Below are 15,113 nucleotides of genomic sequence, written 5' to 3'. Positions count from 1 at the left end.
GAGAGGTAATGGAGGTTAGTCTAAGAGCCAAACCTTCATTTCAGTGTGTTGTGTAAAAAGAGGAACACACAGTATGGAGAAAGCTTGTAAATACCGGCAGTGAAAGAAAATTGCATTTTGTATCACTAGGGGATAATAGTATGCCACTTACTTCATGCTCAGGGGATATGGACTGCATCTCTAAGTACAGCATTACTATCTGCACAGACCCTCGCTGTTCAGTGTGAATGAGGTTTTACAAGCAGGCCCCAAAAAAGACGAACTGATTAGTCTTCATAGTTTGCATTCTGGTACAAGTGCCAAAAAGTGTTTCCAAGTTATCTCTAAGTAAATATCTACTAACAATGTGAGGTTTATTCCCTTTTTATTCTAGGTTTCAAACAGTGCACTAAATGGCAATCATAGGAAACCCTCATATGCTGACCCCGAGAATGAGCGTTCAGCCCTACTAGCAGCAATTAGAGGCCACAGTGGCACCTCAAAGCTAAAAAAGGTAAGAAATCAAGATGGTAAGTGATCTTTGAAGTTGTCTGATCCTACTGGATGTTTTGAATAAACCCAAATATCCCACAAACGAAACTCTGTGCTGCAAAGAGAGAAGCTGAGGGAAGTAACCATATGACAGAAGACTAGATCTGACTTAGGCAGAGAGCATAGCAGGTTCAGTCCTATTCTCTGCCATAAAAATTTCTAAACTTTTAGCTTAGAAAGAACCACATAGAAATCCAAACCAATTACAGGGAGTTTACATCGAAGATATCAAATGTTAATCATTTTCACTTTTAACTGGGGTCTTTCTGTAGAATGGTTTTGGTTGGAAAGTAGTTTAGCATTATCTAGTTTCAACCCCTCTGCCTTGGGCAGGGACAGCTCCCTTTAGACCAGGTTGCTCACGGCCCTCATCCAACCAGGCCTTGAGCACCAACAGGGATGGGGCATCCACAGCTTCTCTGCACAGAGAAGCTATACTTTAGGAGTTTGCAGTTAGATTAATATATTTGCATTACCCACCATATATATCCAATCCCAGCTTCCTGAATACACACTAGGGGTTATTCATACATCCTGGTTATCTGCTAACATGCTGCAAGTTGTATGTGAGTAATCAATGTTGATGTTTCTTCAACATTCACCACAGCGGGATGATTCCTTCTCTCTGAAAGATTTATCTAATCATTAAAGTATCTCTTATTCCTGATAGCCAAAACCTGCATTGTTCTAGCCTTAGTTTTCACTCATTTGACTAATCCAGCCAAAGATGTGTCCTTGGCAAGGAGGTTCCCGTTTCCCTCGTGCAATGACTCAGTGAATTAGCACATATCCAGATAGCTGGCATTAGATAGAAAAATTCTTGTGTTAGGGAATTACTTCACCCCTCAAATATCCTATTGCCCTTGCTGCAGGTAGGGCACAGCTTCCTCTGAGCCTGTGAGCAGGATGTGCTTAGCAGAAGCAATCTTTACATGTACTTAACTGCATTCTGCATTCATTAGGAATAAATAGCAATTTGTGTAAAAGAGGCTCTAACAATGAAGTCATCACAGAGACTTTTTGGAATACTTTCCTCTGGCAGAGAAGTTTATGCCATGATTTTAAAGGAAGTTGCCTAGAAACCATATGCTTTTTCACTCTGTGTCACCTGTGCTAGTTAAATCAGTTTGTGTGTGTACAGAGCCCAATACAGATGTGCTGTGATGAAAGAACTGTCCCTTTCATGTTGTCTCAAATGTTCACCTTTTATCTATCATGACATGATGCTTATATATACTGTGTGTGTGTGTATATATATATATATATATTTATATATACTGTGTGTGAGTGTGTATATATATATATATATATATAGAGGGAAAGAATATAATACAGGAGCTCTCTGTGGATTGTTTGATGGGAGATGAATAGTTTAATTTTTCACCACAGAAGCTCTGTGCCTCAGTTTGTCTGAGAAATGAATTATAATGTGTCTGCTTGGAAACCTCCTATCTGGCCCATAATACTGAATTTCCTAATAATTGCTGAGTCATTGTAATTACTAACAATTCATCATGATTATTACTGGTGATGGTATTAATGGCAAAAGTATCTCTTGACATAGTTGATGGAAAATCTGGCTTAATCTGAAAGGCTGTCTTCTTCTCCTGCATGTATTTAAAGTAGGATGAGTTTCCAAGCTGGTAATTGGTGCAGAAATTTTAGTTTCAGAAATTCCACAGAAACACACTTGGAAGAGTAATCAATTGATTTTGTTCTCAATGCTTTCACATAGTTCTCTCTGGTCTTTTTTTTTTTTTTTTCCCTTAACTATGGCTGGAAACTTTAGGTTTAATGGCTTTTTTTTTTCAGTGAAGCTATGTCTGAGAGCTCAGATCTGGAAGAGCTTCCCTGTCATCTGAGATTATTTCTGTGCAGCCCAGACTGCAAAATGTAATCATATTCCTGGGTGGCTACTGCAGACCTAATATATCTTCCTGATTCCAAAACCCTTGTGGTTGTTTCCAAATTAATACCAAGTCCAACTTTCTCTCTTACCTTACATGCCAAGAAGAGTTACAGGATGCTGAAGCTCACAGTAAATAAAGATTGAGTTTCTGAGACAGACTTAATGCCAAGTCCTCGATGCTGGTAATCAGCCCAACTGAGTGATGTGAGTGAGTAGTAACAGATGTTCAATCCCATGAGCAACCAAAAGTTTTATGTGTTTTACATCGTCCAAGAAAAGTGAAATCGGCATACTGAAAGTGCATCAAATGTCAAATAATTACAGCTTAGCCATGCTTGATATTAACCACCTTCTTTCAATTGCATGATGAGCAGATCTCCTCATTGGCCTCTGAAGAGCTGCAGCGTTTTAGGGATGCAGAACTGTCCTTGCAGAAGGCAGAAGACCTTCAGGAAGAGCAGCTGTATATCCCACCTGCCCCTGCCCAGCCACCACCACCACCTCCCATTCAGCTGTCAGCAGCAGCTCCTAAATCCTCTGCCACAGCTACAGGTAACCCAGCAGAGGCAAGGCAAGCCCTAATGGAGGCCATTCGCTCTGGTGCTGGAGCAGCAAAGTTAAGAAAGGTAAATGTACTTTTATATTTTACTGGGATGACACGACTTATGCTTGCTGTGTTTTCAGAGCCATTTTTAAGCTGTTCTAGGCACACATTTCTTCCTTCCATCAGAAGAAGCTACATGCACTATTTCCTCTAACTGAATCAAAGATCAGGAATAGATTTGAAACCTTTGAACAGCTAATGAAACACACCTGTGTGACTATGCAACCATGTGAACAGACAATACTTTTTATTAAAGAGATCATCAAGAGCATGACTATAATTTCAGAAAGCATTTTCATGACCTTTTCGTTCTCTGTTATCCGAGATAATACTAGATGTCCTTTAGACAAGGTGAGCCTAAGAAAGATCAGATATGAGACCCTGAGGCGGATTTATAAATAAATATTCTCTCCTAATTTCAGTATTGTGTCCTAGACCTTGATTCCCAACACTTAAACCTTGGTCACATGTGCTGAGAGCTGTCAGTAAACTGTGAGGTCAATATAATGTCTGCCTGAAGTCATTAATTGAATGATGTGTGTTTCACTTTTCTGGTTAGATGTGAATCGGTCAGCTCCCAGATGGCAAAATGCTCAGTTGTCTGTGTGTGATTTTTGGAGTAACTTCACTTATCTCTTTGATCAAAGTTTGTTGTTCCTAATCTCAAGTTACACTGTATTTCTTGGTAAAGAGAAGCAGATCAATTGTCCTTAGTGGAGGCATCCCAATTACACTTCAGTATCCAAGAATAGATTTTGATCCAAGGACTTAAGGGAATGTAGAAAAGCAGATGTAGTTTTCCCAACACATGATTTAGCTGATGCCAACCGTGTGTAAATAGACTTTAACCTTGCTCACTTGTCCTCTTTTAAATTTTAAAATGCACTCAAATTTTAACATTCAGAAGTTGTCAAAAAAATCTGGTTTCTAATAAACCAGAAATTCCACAGAATCATACAAATGGCACAAACAAATCAGTGTTTCATGGAAATTTACATCAGCATGTTCTGATTACATGAGGAATCTGGGTGTGCAGTTAATTTTTCATGTGAAAAATTACGTCTGTGTAATACATATGAGTTCACACTTGGTTTGTTTAGTTTGGACAAGGCTGAGGAGCAACCTCATCGCAGTCAGTGCCTTCCTTGAGGAGGGCAGCTGAGGGACGGGCATGGTTTCCTTTCTGTGGCAGCCAGCAATAGATCCCGAGGGAATGGAATGCAGCTGTGTCAGGGGAAGTTCATATGACTTTCCTGTTCAGTAGGAAAAAGTTCTTCACCCAGAGGGTGGTTGTGCACTGGTACAGCTCCCCAGGGAAGTGGTCACAGCACCAAGCCTGACAGAGTTCAAGGAGCAGCTGGACAATGCTCTTAGTCATATGGTTTAGTTTTAGGCAGTCCTGGGAGGAGCAGGGAATTGGACTCAGTGATCTTTATGGGTCCCTTCCAATCTGAGAAATTCTATGATTCTAAGACTACAAATTATGAAGAAGTCAGGCCTTTATTTCCCCACTTCACCAATTGACAGAAAAAAATGGGACTTGGACATTCAAGGGTACTTCATGCAGTTGTTTTCTAGATACTTCAGATTTCTTATTCTTCCAACTGCATTGCTCTGAGGGGTTCCATAGCACTACTCTTGAAAACAAGTCTTTATCATATCTTTGGGGGATTTATTTCAAAACACTTGGATAACCAGTGCAGGTCGTGAAAGTACACCAGATATACTGATGTATTCTGCTAAATACTATGCCTGTCTTGTCTCATTTCCAAGACAGAGTAATTTTAGCTAGTTTTGACATTGGAACAGCAGAAGAGTACATCTCATTATATAGGTCTCTTATGAAAATACAAGAGAGCAGTGTTTTGTCCAAGACAGAGTATGATTTTCTTATTACTCTGCTGTCCTTCCAGATACTGGATATGCAAGCTAGTCTTGTATACGCCAAAGTCATCATGACACTTTGACATCTGAGATCTCATGTCCTTGATAACTGATTAAAGTAAAAATGTTGTCAGATTTCTGAAAAGACTTTCTATCCAGTCTGTTTTAATATCTCTTCTAGTTTTCTGCACTATATTGAGAGCCAAATTCTGATCCTTCCCTGCAGTTAGACAAGTTGTGGCAGCAAAAGTTGAATCCACAGAGGAGAGAGTACATGATAGCTGAGTATCAGGGTTTTCTTCCTTTACTCGTGTCTAAGGAACACTAAGTTTTTTGTAGGCAGTGGCTGACAGGTTGCTTTGTGCCAAGGCTGATGCAAACTTTTTTCTTTGTTTTGCCTCCTCTGTCAAAGTTCTATGATGTTGTGATTTGGAGATGTGAGCACAGGGCTGGTTTTGGCTTTGCTTTCTGGAAGATTTTGGTTGCAGCAAACTAGACAGCGGAGTAGGTAGTTCAGTTCAGTAATGGCATCTGTTTCTCTTCCATTGTCTTCTCAAAGTCTTCTGGGACAAGGGCTTCTGACAGCAAAGTCATTTTTTTAGCTGATATTGTAGAGAACTGGGAAAAATCTGTGTTGCTGACAACAGAGTCATTTGTTTAGCTAATATTTTAGAAAACTGGGAAGAATCTTTGTTGCACAGTTATGTGTGACTCGATGCTTATTTATGTGGGGTTAGTTGCAATGGAAGTAGATCAAACGGAGCTGTCAGGGGAAGCAAATGTAAAAAGCAACCAATTGCCTAGATAAGGAGCATCCCAACAAACATTTGAGCTCAAGTAATATCTGTGAAAAGGCAGCTCCTCCACTCCTCTGCTGATTACACAGCTGTTTGCTAAAGTCATGAACTTTAAGGTTAAAAGATTCACTGTGCAGGAAGTGAGGAGAGAAGTTGCTGCAGGCTGACCTTGCCTAGCTGAGAGTCAGGGTCTGCACAGCACAGTCTCTAATTGGGTCAGCCAAAACAAACCAGAGCAGAAATAGATGCTTCAGGGAAATGCCAAGTATAGGTAAGATAGTATATGCACAGCTCTCCTGACTCTTCCTTAATCCATTTTTTCGAGTACTGTGCCTGTTTTAGGAAATAAATCTTTGTGTTGAAGAAATGGCTTCTGTTTTATTGCACACTGTTGCTGTTCACAGACTCCTGAAGAAAAATCCTTGCAGGTGCTAAGCCCAGTTGAGCCTGCTCAACTGTGGTGTCAAGTAAAGCCACCAGCCATGATGGTGGCCCTGGTGCCTTTGGTGGTTTCTTGTCTCGAGAAATGAACATATCTCACTAGCGAGGAGGCTGCGTCCCAGCCATGGGGCCTGCTGCATGTGCAAAGGAGAATCAGTTGATTTAGGAAGTTCATCTGAGACCAAATTTTGGCTAATTCTGGTGGGCAAGACTCAGGCCATAGAGCTGTACCATTTGACGTTCTGATTTTAGAAGTGAACTAGTGTTTTCCTTAAATTGTGTCAAAGTGTCATATAGTTAAGATCTATATGTCCAGTTTTTAACTTCCTATTTGCCATCTCAGAAAATGCAAAATAACATAGCTAGATTTCTGAAATTCTGTATATCAATGCATGAGTATTTTTGCGTTTGTGTAACTTGCCTTGGGATTTGCCATGATTATCTGTGGAAAAAACCGTAACTACACATGCAAATAACCTGTTAGATGTCTAGCTGTAGGTATAGTTGCAGCACAAGTCCATGCAGGATTAAAAATCTTACTCAATAAAGAGAAGCTATAAAAGTTGCTTTAGCTTATACACCATCCACTCACTTTAGGTAGAGTTGTACCCAGGGATTTGGTAGAAATATTGCAGCGGAAGGTGTCTGCACATGGTGGAGAAAACAAGTTATATCTCTGAAGAACAGGCTGTTGCTCTTAGTAAAATCATTGCTTTAGACCACTTTTAAATGGTATGTGTAAGGGAGATTCTGCAGATTCCTTGTATTTTCCAATAAAGATTGGAGTTGCACCGAAGTAGCCTTTTCTGTTTGTTCACTGAGGTTTTAAAAATGAATTTGGCTCCATCACAGTTCGCACAAGCATTCATGGCGATGTTTGGCATCCGTGTTAGGTCACGTCAGCTCTTGATATGTGCAGTGTATCATTCTGTTGTCAATCAAAGGAGCCAGATAAGGTAATTACTGCACCAACTGCAATGAGTCCCTGGTGTTCTCTGGAATAATTTGGAGTTGGTTGTCAACAAGTAATGCATCGATTGGAATTATGGCCTGTTGAGTGTCTTCTAGGAAGCATGGCCTAGTTCCATACCTTTAGGTCAAGCAGTGGACTATTCTTCTCACATAAACAGAGAAGCACAATTGTGAATGAGCAAATACAGTTTGTTATCATCAGTATCTGTGGGTCAATTACAGAAATTACAGACTCAAAGCCACAGCTGATGTAGGCTTTGGTATGCTGGAAACAGGGCAGGAGGCCCCATGATAAGGTTGGCCAAGCTTGATATACAGGTTATAATGAGCCTATAAAGTGATTCCAGTTCCCATGGAGAGTGAGAGGCAGGCATTTGCATGCTGTTACTCTGTTTGAATTGGAAGATAAAACTTAATTTGAACTCTTCACCTTGCTAATAATTAATACCATGACCTATTTTTTCTCAAGAATAAAGGCCAAAATGGAAAATTTAGACTTGATGAAATGGATTATTCCTGTTTAGCTTTTGCGGTGACCTTAACGTATATCTCTCTGATAGAACCAAAGCTCAGTAACTTTGAATTTGGAAGGGCACCTTAGCATATGTATTTAAAATTAAGCATATGTTTAGATGACCTGAGGACTGGGAAGGAAGATAAGCATTTGTTTAAGTGTTTTCCTGAATCAAAGCCATTGGGAGTTTCCTTCATCCAATCAGGAAGCAAAGTACTCATCAATTGATTTTTATGGCCAGTGACAGCTAACCAATACAGAACAGATTTTGGCTATCAGATGTTGCATACTTCCAGCTTGGGCTTCTGTTCATTCCACAAAATGAAGGAATTTCTCAGAAAAATGCATCACCTATGCTCCAGAAACAACACAATTGCAACCATACTTCCTTAGGACTTTTAGGTAGGTTTTTAGGGAAGGACAGCTCTTTTCATTAGACCAAGTGATATAGCTAGAAAAAAAGCAGATAAGCTTAAATAGTCTCAAGGAGCAGATGAAGAGACCAAACTTGAAGTTGGCCCCATGGGAGAATGTTTGGTTAACAATGTCAACAGTTGGAGGTTTAAAAATATCTTGAATGATCATGTGCTTTTCTTTGTTACAGGTCCCTCTGCTCGTTTGAACAATGTAAAAAGAATAGGTAACTGGAAAATCTAACCCCATATGCACCCATAATCATCATTCAGAGTCTGAAGTGGCAAAAAACATCAAGAAGTTTAGTTTATTCTCTTGACTACAAGCCAAAATAAGTTGTAGTTAATTTTCTGTGTGTTCCTGCATAATGGTTCTAAGGGGAAAATATGTTGCTCTGCTGTAAAGCTTCTGTGCCAAGGAATTGTGTTTTGCCTCTGAATATTTAAGGTTGCCAATAAACTATTCTTGTTGGCAGGTTAATAAGAATATAAACACTGTGCAGTCCTGTGTTAATACTTAATTGTGTTTATGGGCAAAATTAAAAACTTTGCTAGCTATCTGAAAAGTAATACTCATTTCAAGCTGTTGAAAGTATGTAAGTATTTCAAACTATTTACTTGCTTCTTTTTTGATTTCAAAAAGGGCTGTAAGTGATTAGGGTGAAACCAGAATAAAGGTCTATAAAAAACAATCACAAGAAAAAAGTTATGATACCTAAGTTGTCATATGCTGGGGTCATCAGTTTTTAAAATTAAATGAACTTTGCATCTCTGCTGGAGCTCTGAGAAAGCAGGCAATCAATAATGAATGTGAGACAGTGTCTATTGAAAAGTTACTTATGGGATATGACGTATAGAATGCTAATGTGCAGAGATATGCTGAACCCTGGTAACATTCATGGCACTTCAAAAATATTGAGCCACCTTAAAGGATCTCTATTTGCAACAGACTGTGAAGGTTATAAACAAGAGTCAGAATATAGAGGTCCAAGATGCAGAATTCGTTCTGCATTGCAAAATGAAGTGAAGCTGCTTCCTGTCAGTATCCAGGACTTTTGTGGTCTGTTGTTCAGGTCATGCGTAAGTTGGCCCTTGGTTTCTAATTTGTATGGCTGTTGTATGTTGTCTCACAAGTATTTATAGCAGCATCTTTTTCAAATGCTAACTACTTTGGTAGTTGTTGTTGTACATATTTTGAAAATATTTCGTTAAATTGATTAACTTAAAAAGGACAAATGAAAATGCTTTTTCACGTTTCCTATATTGTAGTGAAACTGAAGAAGAGGAAGTTTGTACATTTACATTTTTATAATCACAGACTAGAGTGGTGGCAGATTACTTTTTTTTTTTTTTTTTAGCTGGAATTTAAAATGTATAGCTATGGACTGTTGAAGCACGAGACTATTTAGCCATCTGCATTTAATGTGACTATATATTATATATTGTAAAATACTGATGTCTGTTAGTGCCACAAATAAAAACAAAATCAAAACCTGACATGACTTTAAAGGCTCTTTTTTTGCCAGATATTTTCTATTTACTCAAAGAAATTAGAACTAGAGATAGACTTAAGCAAACCAGTATTCTGTGCTCAGTATCTCAAGTCTAACGTAAAATACCTCAAGCCAGGAAAGTGCTCACAGCTAACAGTTTATAAATGCAGTAGAAATCACCAGCTGGGATCAATATGTGAGTTATATACATTTCAACAATAATGGAGTACTGATAATGTTCCATTTCCTCATTAGGGGAGCTTATATATTCTGAATTAAGGTGCTCTGTCACACCCTAGGATAAATAAGATCACCTTTTTTGATTGTGATTATGCTTCTTTTGCCTTCAAAGTCTTCTCAGTATGCTGAAGATCAGAAACAACAGCATGTTGAAAATGCTGTCACAGGAAAGGATTCAGTCACTCATAGGTTTGATGCTGTAAGATACTCCCACCAGCAGCAAATACTGCTTCCTTGGCTGGCTGCTGCAAGACAAAATTCAGTGCATCTCTCCTTCTTGTTCTTAGTGTTGCCTGGAGGCCCTGGGTGCGTAGCCCTTCCACACTAACAGCCTTTTAGTGTAATAAGTTATATAAGTACTTACTTTTCAATGTAAGGGATCCAAAACTGGATTTTTGGACAATAACATCCTCTGGGTTTCACAATGCAAAGGTTCTGGTTCTGGGTGCTGGCACTATATAGAACTAAACTTTCTAAGTTTTATTCATGGATAAATTTCTGAGTGAAAGCTATCAAAAGCTTTATAAAAACAGCTACAAGATGAGATGTCATCTTGACTTTGACAGCAAAAATATTGCAAAAAATCCTGATGGCTCAGTCACACCTCAAACTAAAAATGGAGGGGGAGTTCAGCTACCTACAGGAGGAAGCCTAGGCTGGGTGTTCATTCCTTTCTCATGTTAATGGGAGTTATGTCTACTCTTAAACTGTCATCCAGGTGCTGTTGAACTCATGGTAGGAGCTCAATTAAACCCCAGATAAATGAAGATTTTACTGTAAACCCATTTATGGTGAAACCTAGTTACAGGTATGACCCTTCCATATAGTAACTTTCTGTTCATGCTTTTAGTAGTAATATTGGTTAGCTCATCCTGAGTTAAAAGAGAAACCCTGAAACATGTCTGGTAAAGACATGGTGTTCTCAGCAACAAGTATTTTCACCTATATGGCTGCTCTTGCTGTCCCACACTGTTTGCTAGTGCAGACACAGCCTGTGTCTAGAGATGTACATGTCACCCAGGTTACACCCTGACATGTCCTGTCATAGCACAGTCTGCAAGCTCCTGTCTTTTTTGAAGGACTGCAAGAAGGACAGGGAGCTCCCCTTTTCTTTAGTGTCTTTCACCCTAGATTGTCCCCACATGCTCTTGCCTCAGTTCAACCAGAGGAAAGACTCAGATATATGCCTGATTCATCCAGCCCTTTATATTTTCTTTTTTAGTAAGAGATTGAAATTAAGTGGAAAAATGGCATCACCACGGAAACTGAATGGAGAGTTTGGATTTGGTATCTTTATTTTTTGTACAGGTATAATTCAATGTTTAGGGCTTAGAAAAATTTAATCTCACGTCTGAAATAAAAATTTCTGCTTCTGCTTCTTCTCTCCCCTTTTTTTAAGTTTTTATTAACTTTTTTTTTGAGTTCAGACCATTATTCAACCATTAAGTCAGCATTAAATCTCTCTGATTAGATATTTAATTTTAAATAATACTGGTTGTCTGCATGAGCTATTTGACTTACAGGACTTCATTATAGATTTTTTTTTTTTTTGGTAGAGACAGCCTGTTAGTTATGCAAAGTATTGGACCAAAAGACCTCTTGACATGCACATCAATCTGCGGAGTTCCAAACATGGCAGGGTTCAACTTCCATAGCTCATACAAGTGATTTGCACTATTTATGCTACATTTGCCACAGCCAAAAATTGACACTTCATCAGTGTGAAGGAGAAAGAAAGAGAACAAGAGATTCATTTATGAAACAATGGAAAATGACACCCCAAGATAGTTATCCCTCTAACCTCTCCAGAAAAGAAAGAAGTAGTTCTGTTGTTGAGTGCTGCTTAGCTTTAAGCACAAGGTTTATTTGAATCCAAAGATTTGCACAAATCTTGATTTGAATCAGTTAGTCTGAATGGAATGTTTATAAATTGGTTCTTTGTTGGTGCAATATGAAAAATAGTTGTCTTCTGCAACCATTAATTAGCAACTTTTACATACTTAAAGTATTTATTTGTGTGCATTGTTTCTCATCTCTAATTCTCTGTTGGGTTACATATGCATTATGTGTACCAACGTGCTTTGCCTGTGACACTTCTGTTAAGATTTATTAGACTATTCCCATTGTTACTCCATTTGTTGCTGCTGAGCACACACAATAAAATACGCCATTCCCCTGCTATAGCTTTAGCTGCCATAATGGTTGCATTTCCTTGCTTGCAGAAAATTACTTTTGCAATAATGAAGTTCTTTTTTAAGCATAAAATGAAACAAATTCCTGATGTTTTAGTAATGTTCACCTGGATTTTGTGCATCACTGTTTTGGTCTGCTTTTCTTTTTTGTTGCTGAGTAGGGCATGGAGTTTGATTCATAGCTGATGTCTTCCTTTGGCTGGAGAAAGTTTCTGTGTAGCTGCATTCTCAGGGTTGTTCATCAAAGTATGGTAAGATGGATGACCCTTTCTGAGAGCAAAAAGGTACTTTTTTTTATTATTGTTACCAAATATTATAAAGTATTTGTTATATAAATATAATTTGCTTAAGTACTAGCAGGTTACATGATGCTGCGCCAGGTATCAAAGTCCCACTATCCTGTGTTTGTCTACCAACTTTCTGTTCTTGTTTAAACAGTTTCTGATTTATTGCAGTATTGAAGACTTCAAAAAGAGAGAGAAAATAGAACTACTTAACAGGAATATTGTGTTTTTCACACTTAAGGAGTTTAGGAACAAGCTCGCTTCCATAGTCTGTTCCCTCCCTTCACTCATTCCATATGTACAGGAGCACGCGCGCACGCAGAGTCTCCTTCGTCATTTGAGAAGGTCAGGAATAGTTAAAAAAGCATCTTTACCACGGGATCCTTTTCCATTTTTAACAGTAGCTTTTTTTGTCCTGTAAAATAGGAACTTCCAGAAAGTCAGGGACTAAGTTTTGGCACAATCACAGCAGCTATACGCAGTCCCTGCTGGAGGCAATGTCAAATCCAGCTCCAGATAATGCTATCTTCAGCCAATTTCTTTTCCTTTGTTTTTTTTTTTTTTTTTCTTCTTTGCTTTTTTGTCTGTGAACTGATAAAAACATGTACATGCCATGTCTCTTTTCTGGGGTCACTATTTTGCCTGAAACCCTAAAAGGTTTTCCCCTGAACAAAGCATAGTGGTGTTGCAGTTGAACACCAGACTGAAAGAGGACATTTATTCATACACAAACACCACTGTCCAGTTTGCAAGTCAGGAGCTGGAAGAGGAAACCTTATTGAAAGAGCAAGACTGTGGAATATCATTGTCTTCTACATCAGAACCTGTGTTTACTGTAACAGGAACAAAGCAAACATAGTGCAAATAGGCGTGGGCTGCCTTTGTCTTGTTCCATGCATTCAACAGAGGGGTTTCTGTCAGAAGCACTGGCATCTGTCCCTAGTAGTGCTTGGCACGGGTGAGTGGGTCACAGCTTGAGGGTACTGATTTGGGGTGGCAGTACTGCTGGATTGTGTCTCTGGTTTGGGCTTTTTTTGCCTTGTGATAAGCCAAAATGTGGTTTGATTTAGCCAGTACTCAAGACTGCAAATCAAGTGCTTGTCCTGCGGGGATGAGCAAAGGCTCCACATGTGGACTGCAGCTGGGGTGGAGAATGATCCATGATCCAGTGTTTGCCAACTACAGCACCCAGATGCCAGTAGCCAGTGTAATCTCATCTTCTTAAGCCAGAGGTAATGCTAACGTTGAAGGGAGAGGGAAATGGATGTATCTGCCCTCTGACAGAACCTAGGAGTGAGGCACATGTACTTCAAAGAGCTGCAGCCCTTCCTGCCCCAGCCGCATCTAAGAATGCAAAGGACATGCAGGAGGTGCCTCAGGAAGCAGCAGGTCCACCAAAACTACTGATAGATCTGAATTTTACCAACAAGATTCTGAGACTGCACATATCTCTGCTGATACAGCTACTTGGTGGGTTAACATGCTCAGGACCAGACTCCACCTCTCCCCAGTATAGACCCTTTGCTGATAAAATCCAGCCCTCAGTCCTTCAGTCAGCCCAGGAGGTGGGTGTACCTGGCATGTTCCCAGCCAGCAGCACCAAACACAGAGCAGTGGTTTGGCTGCCTGCACAGTGCATGCTTCCTCATTCATTAGCCTTGCTGCTAATGTTCCAAACTTCCCAACTTATGGAAGGAACTGTCAGAGGCAATTTGCTGACAGCCACTGCTGCAGAACTGCAAAGAGTTATATTTTTATGTGTTGATGAATAATTTAGCAACAATTCTGTGTTATGTAAAATTACTGCTTTACTGCTACTGGGGCCAATGTTCGTACAAAGTGTTCTAAGCCCAGTTATACAAGTTAAAGCTTGCTAGTTTTGTCCTATGCATCTGTCATTATAGATAATTTTTCCAGGTTCAAACTGGGAAGCAGAGCAGGTCTTTCATTCCAGGAGAGGGAAGTTCCACATCCTCATTCTCCTTTATAGTCCTGATCATCCTACCTATTTCCAAATAGTCAGTTTTGCACTAGGTTGTGCAGTAGCGCTGGTTTTCCCCGCAGAGGAGGATGCTATGTAATACATTTCCATATAAAAGCCATGGAAATCATCAATCCTCCAGACCTTTGCTTTATATCACAGAGCAACCTAGGACGCATTTTCATGCAGAGTGGCCACAGGTTTCATCCCCCTACCCTTGTGGATGAAGCCTGTGCACTTAATGTGGGCAGGGAACATGGAATATGGGCAGATGTAGATATATCTGGTTTTGGTTTCAGGTTGGAAATTGTGCCTTTGAGATTCCGCCTTTTCTGTACTCAGAGTAGGATTAAAAGGTTAGGGAAAGAAAGGAGTATCTTTGCCACCCAAAAACACGCTTGTAAGGGTAAAGTGAGATTGAAAACCTGCAGTAACTCAACATGGTCCACATCCAGAAATGGAGAAACTTGCAGGCTTCCTTAGGACTCTGCATCTCAGTGACTGCTTCTGCCATATTCTACAAGTGTTGCCAAGAGATGCTTAGTTGCAAATGCAAATATGTTCAAGGCTGAAGGATCAAAGAGCAATTAAATTAAAAACTGCTGACAGGTCAATCTTAATAGTCATTTCCATGCTGAAATAAGTCAATAAATCTTAGCATGCAATAAATCTTACCACATAAAGGTGGGCTTGCACAACAGGAAAATGTAGTAAAATATAGCAATATATTTTATGCAAATGCTTTTTAAAAGTAATGAGTAGCATGTTTTATTCATCTTGTCCTGGCATCAAAGCGGTCAAGAAGACATTGGACTTCTGGAATGGGTTAATCCTCTGCAGCAGCAGTATGCTGAGCAG

At 39.4% G+C, this 15,113-nt stretch overlaps 1 protein-coding gene across 5 annotated transcripts in view; it reads left to right on the top strand.

Annotated features, from left to right (window-relative positions):
- Positions 1-9,413, top strand: part of COBL (cordon-bleu WH2 repeat protein) — a 157,918-nt gene extending 148,505 nt beyond the window's left edge. For all 5 annotated transcript variants that reach the window (XM_082287359.1, XM_082287360.1, XM_082287363.1 and 2 more), the window contains 3 exons: positions 374-493; positions 2,815-3,066; positions 8,257-9,413. In XM_082287359.1, the coding sequence (XP_082143485.1) occupies positions 374-493; positions 2,815-3,066; positions 8,257-8,274 (390 nt within the window). In that variant the 3' untranslated portion in view covers positions 8,275-9,413. The remainder of the gene's footprint in view (positions 1-373; positions 494-2,814; positions 3,067-8,256) is intronic.
- The last annotated feature ends 5,700 nt before the right edge of the window (positions 9,414-15,113 follow it).

The sequence above is a fragment of the Coloeus monedula genome (genome assembly GCF_965178545.1).
Source record: "Coloeus monedula genome assembly, chromosome: 1".
In the NCBI taxonomy this organism is placed as follows: domain Eukaryota; kingdom Metazoa; phylum Chordata; class Aves; order Passeriformes; family Corvidae; genus Coloeus; species Coloeus monedula.
Note: the sequence above shows the minus strand (reverse complement) of the source record. Positions and strands in the feature narration are given on the sequence as shown.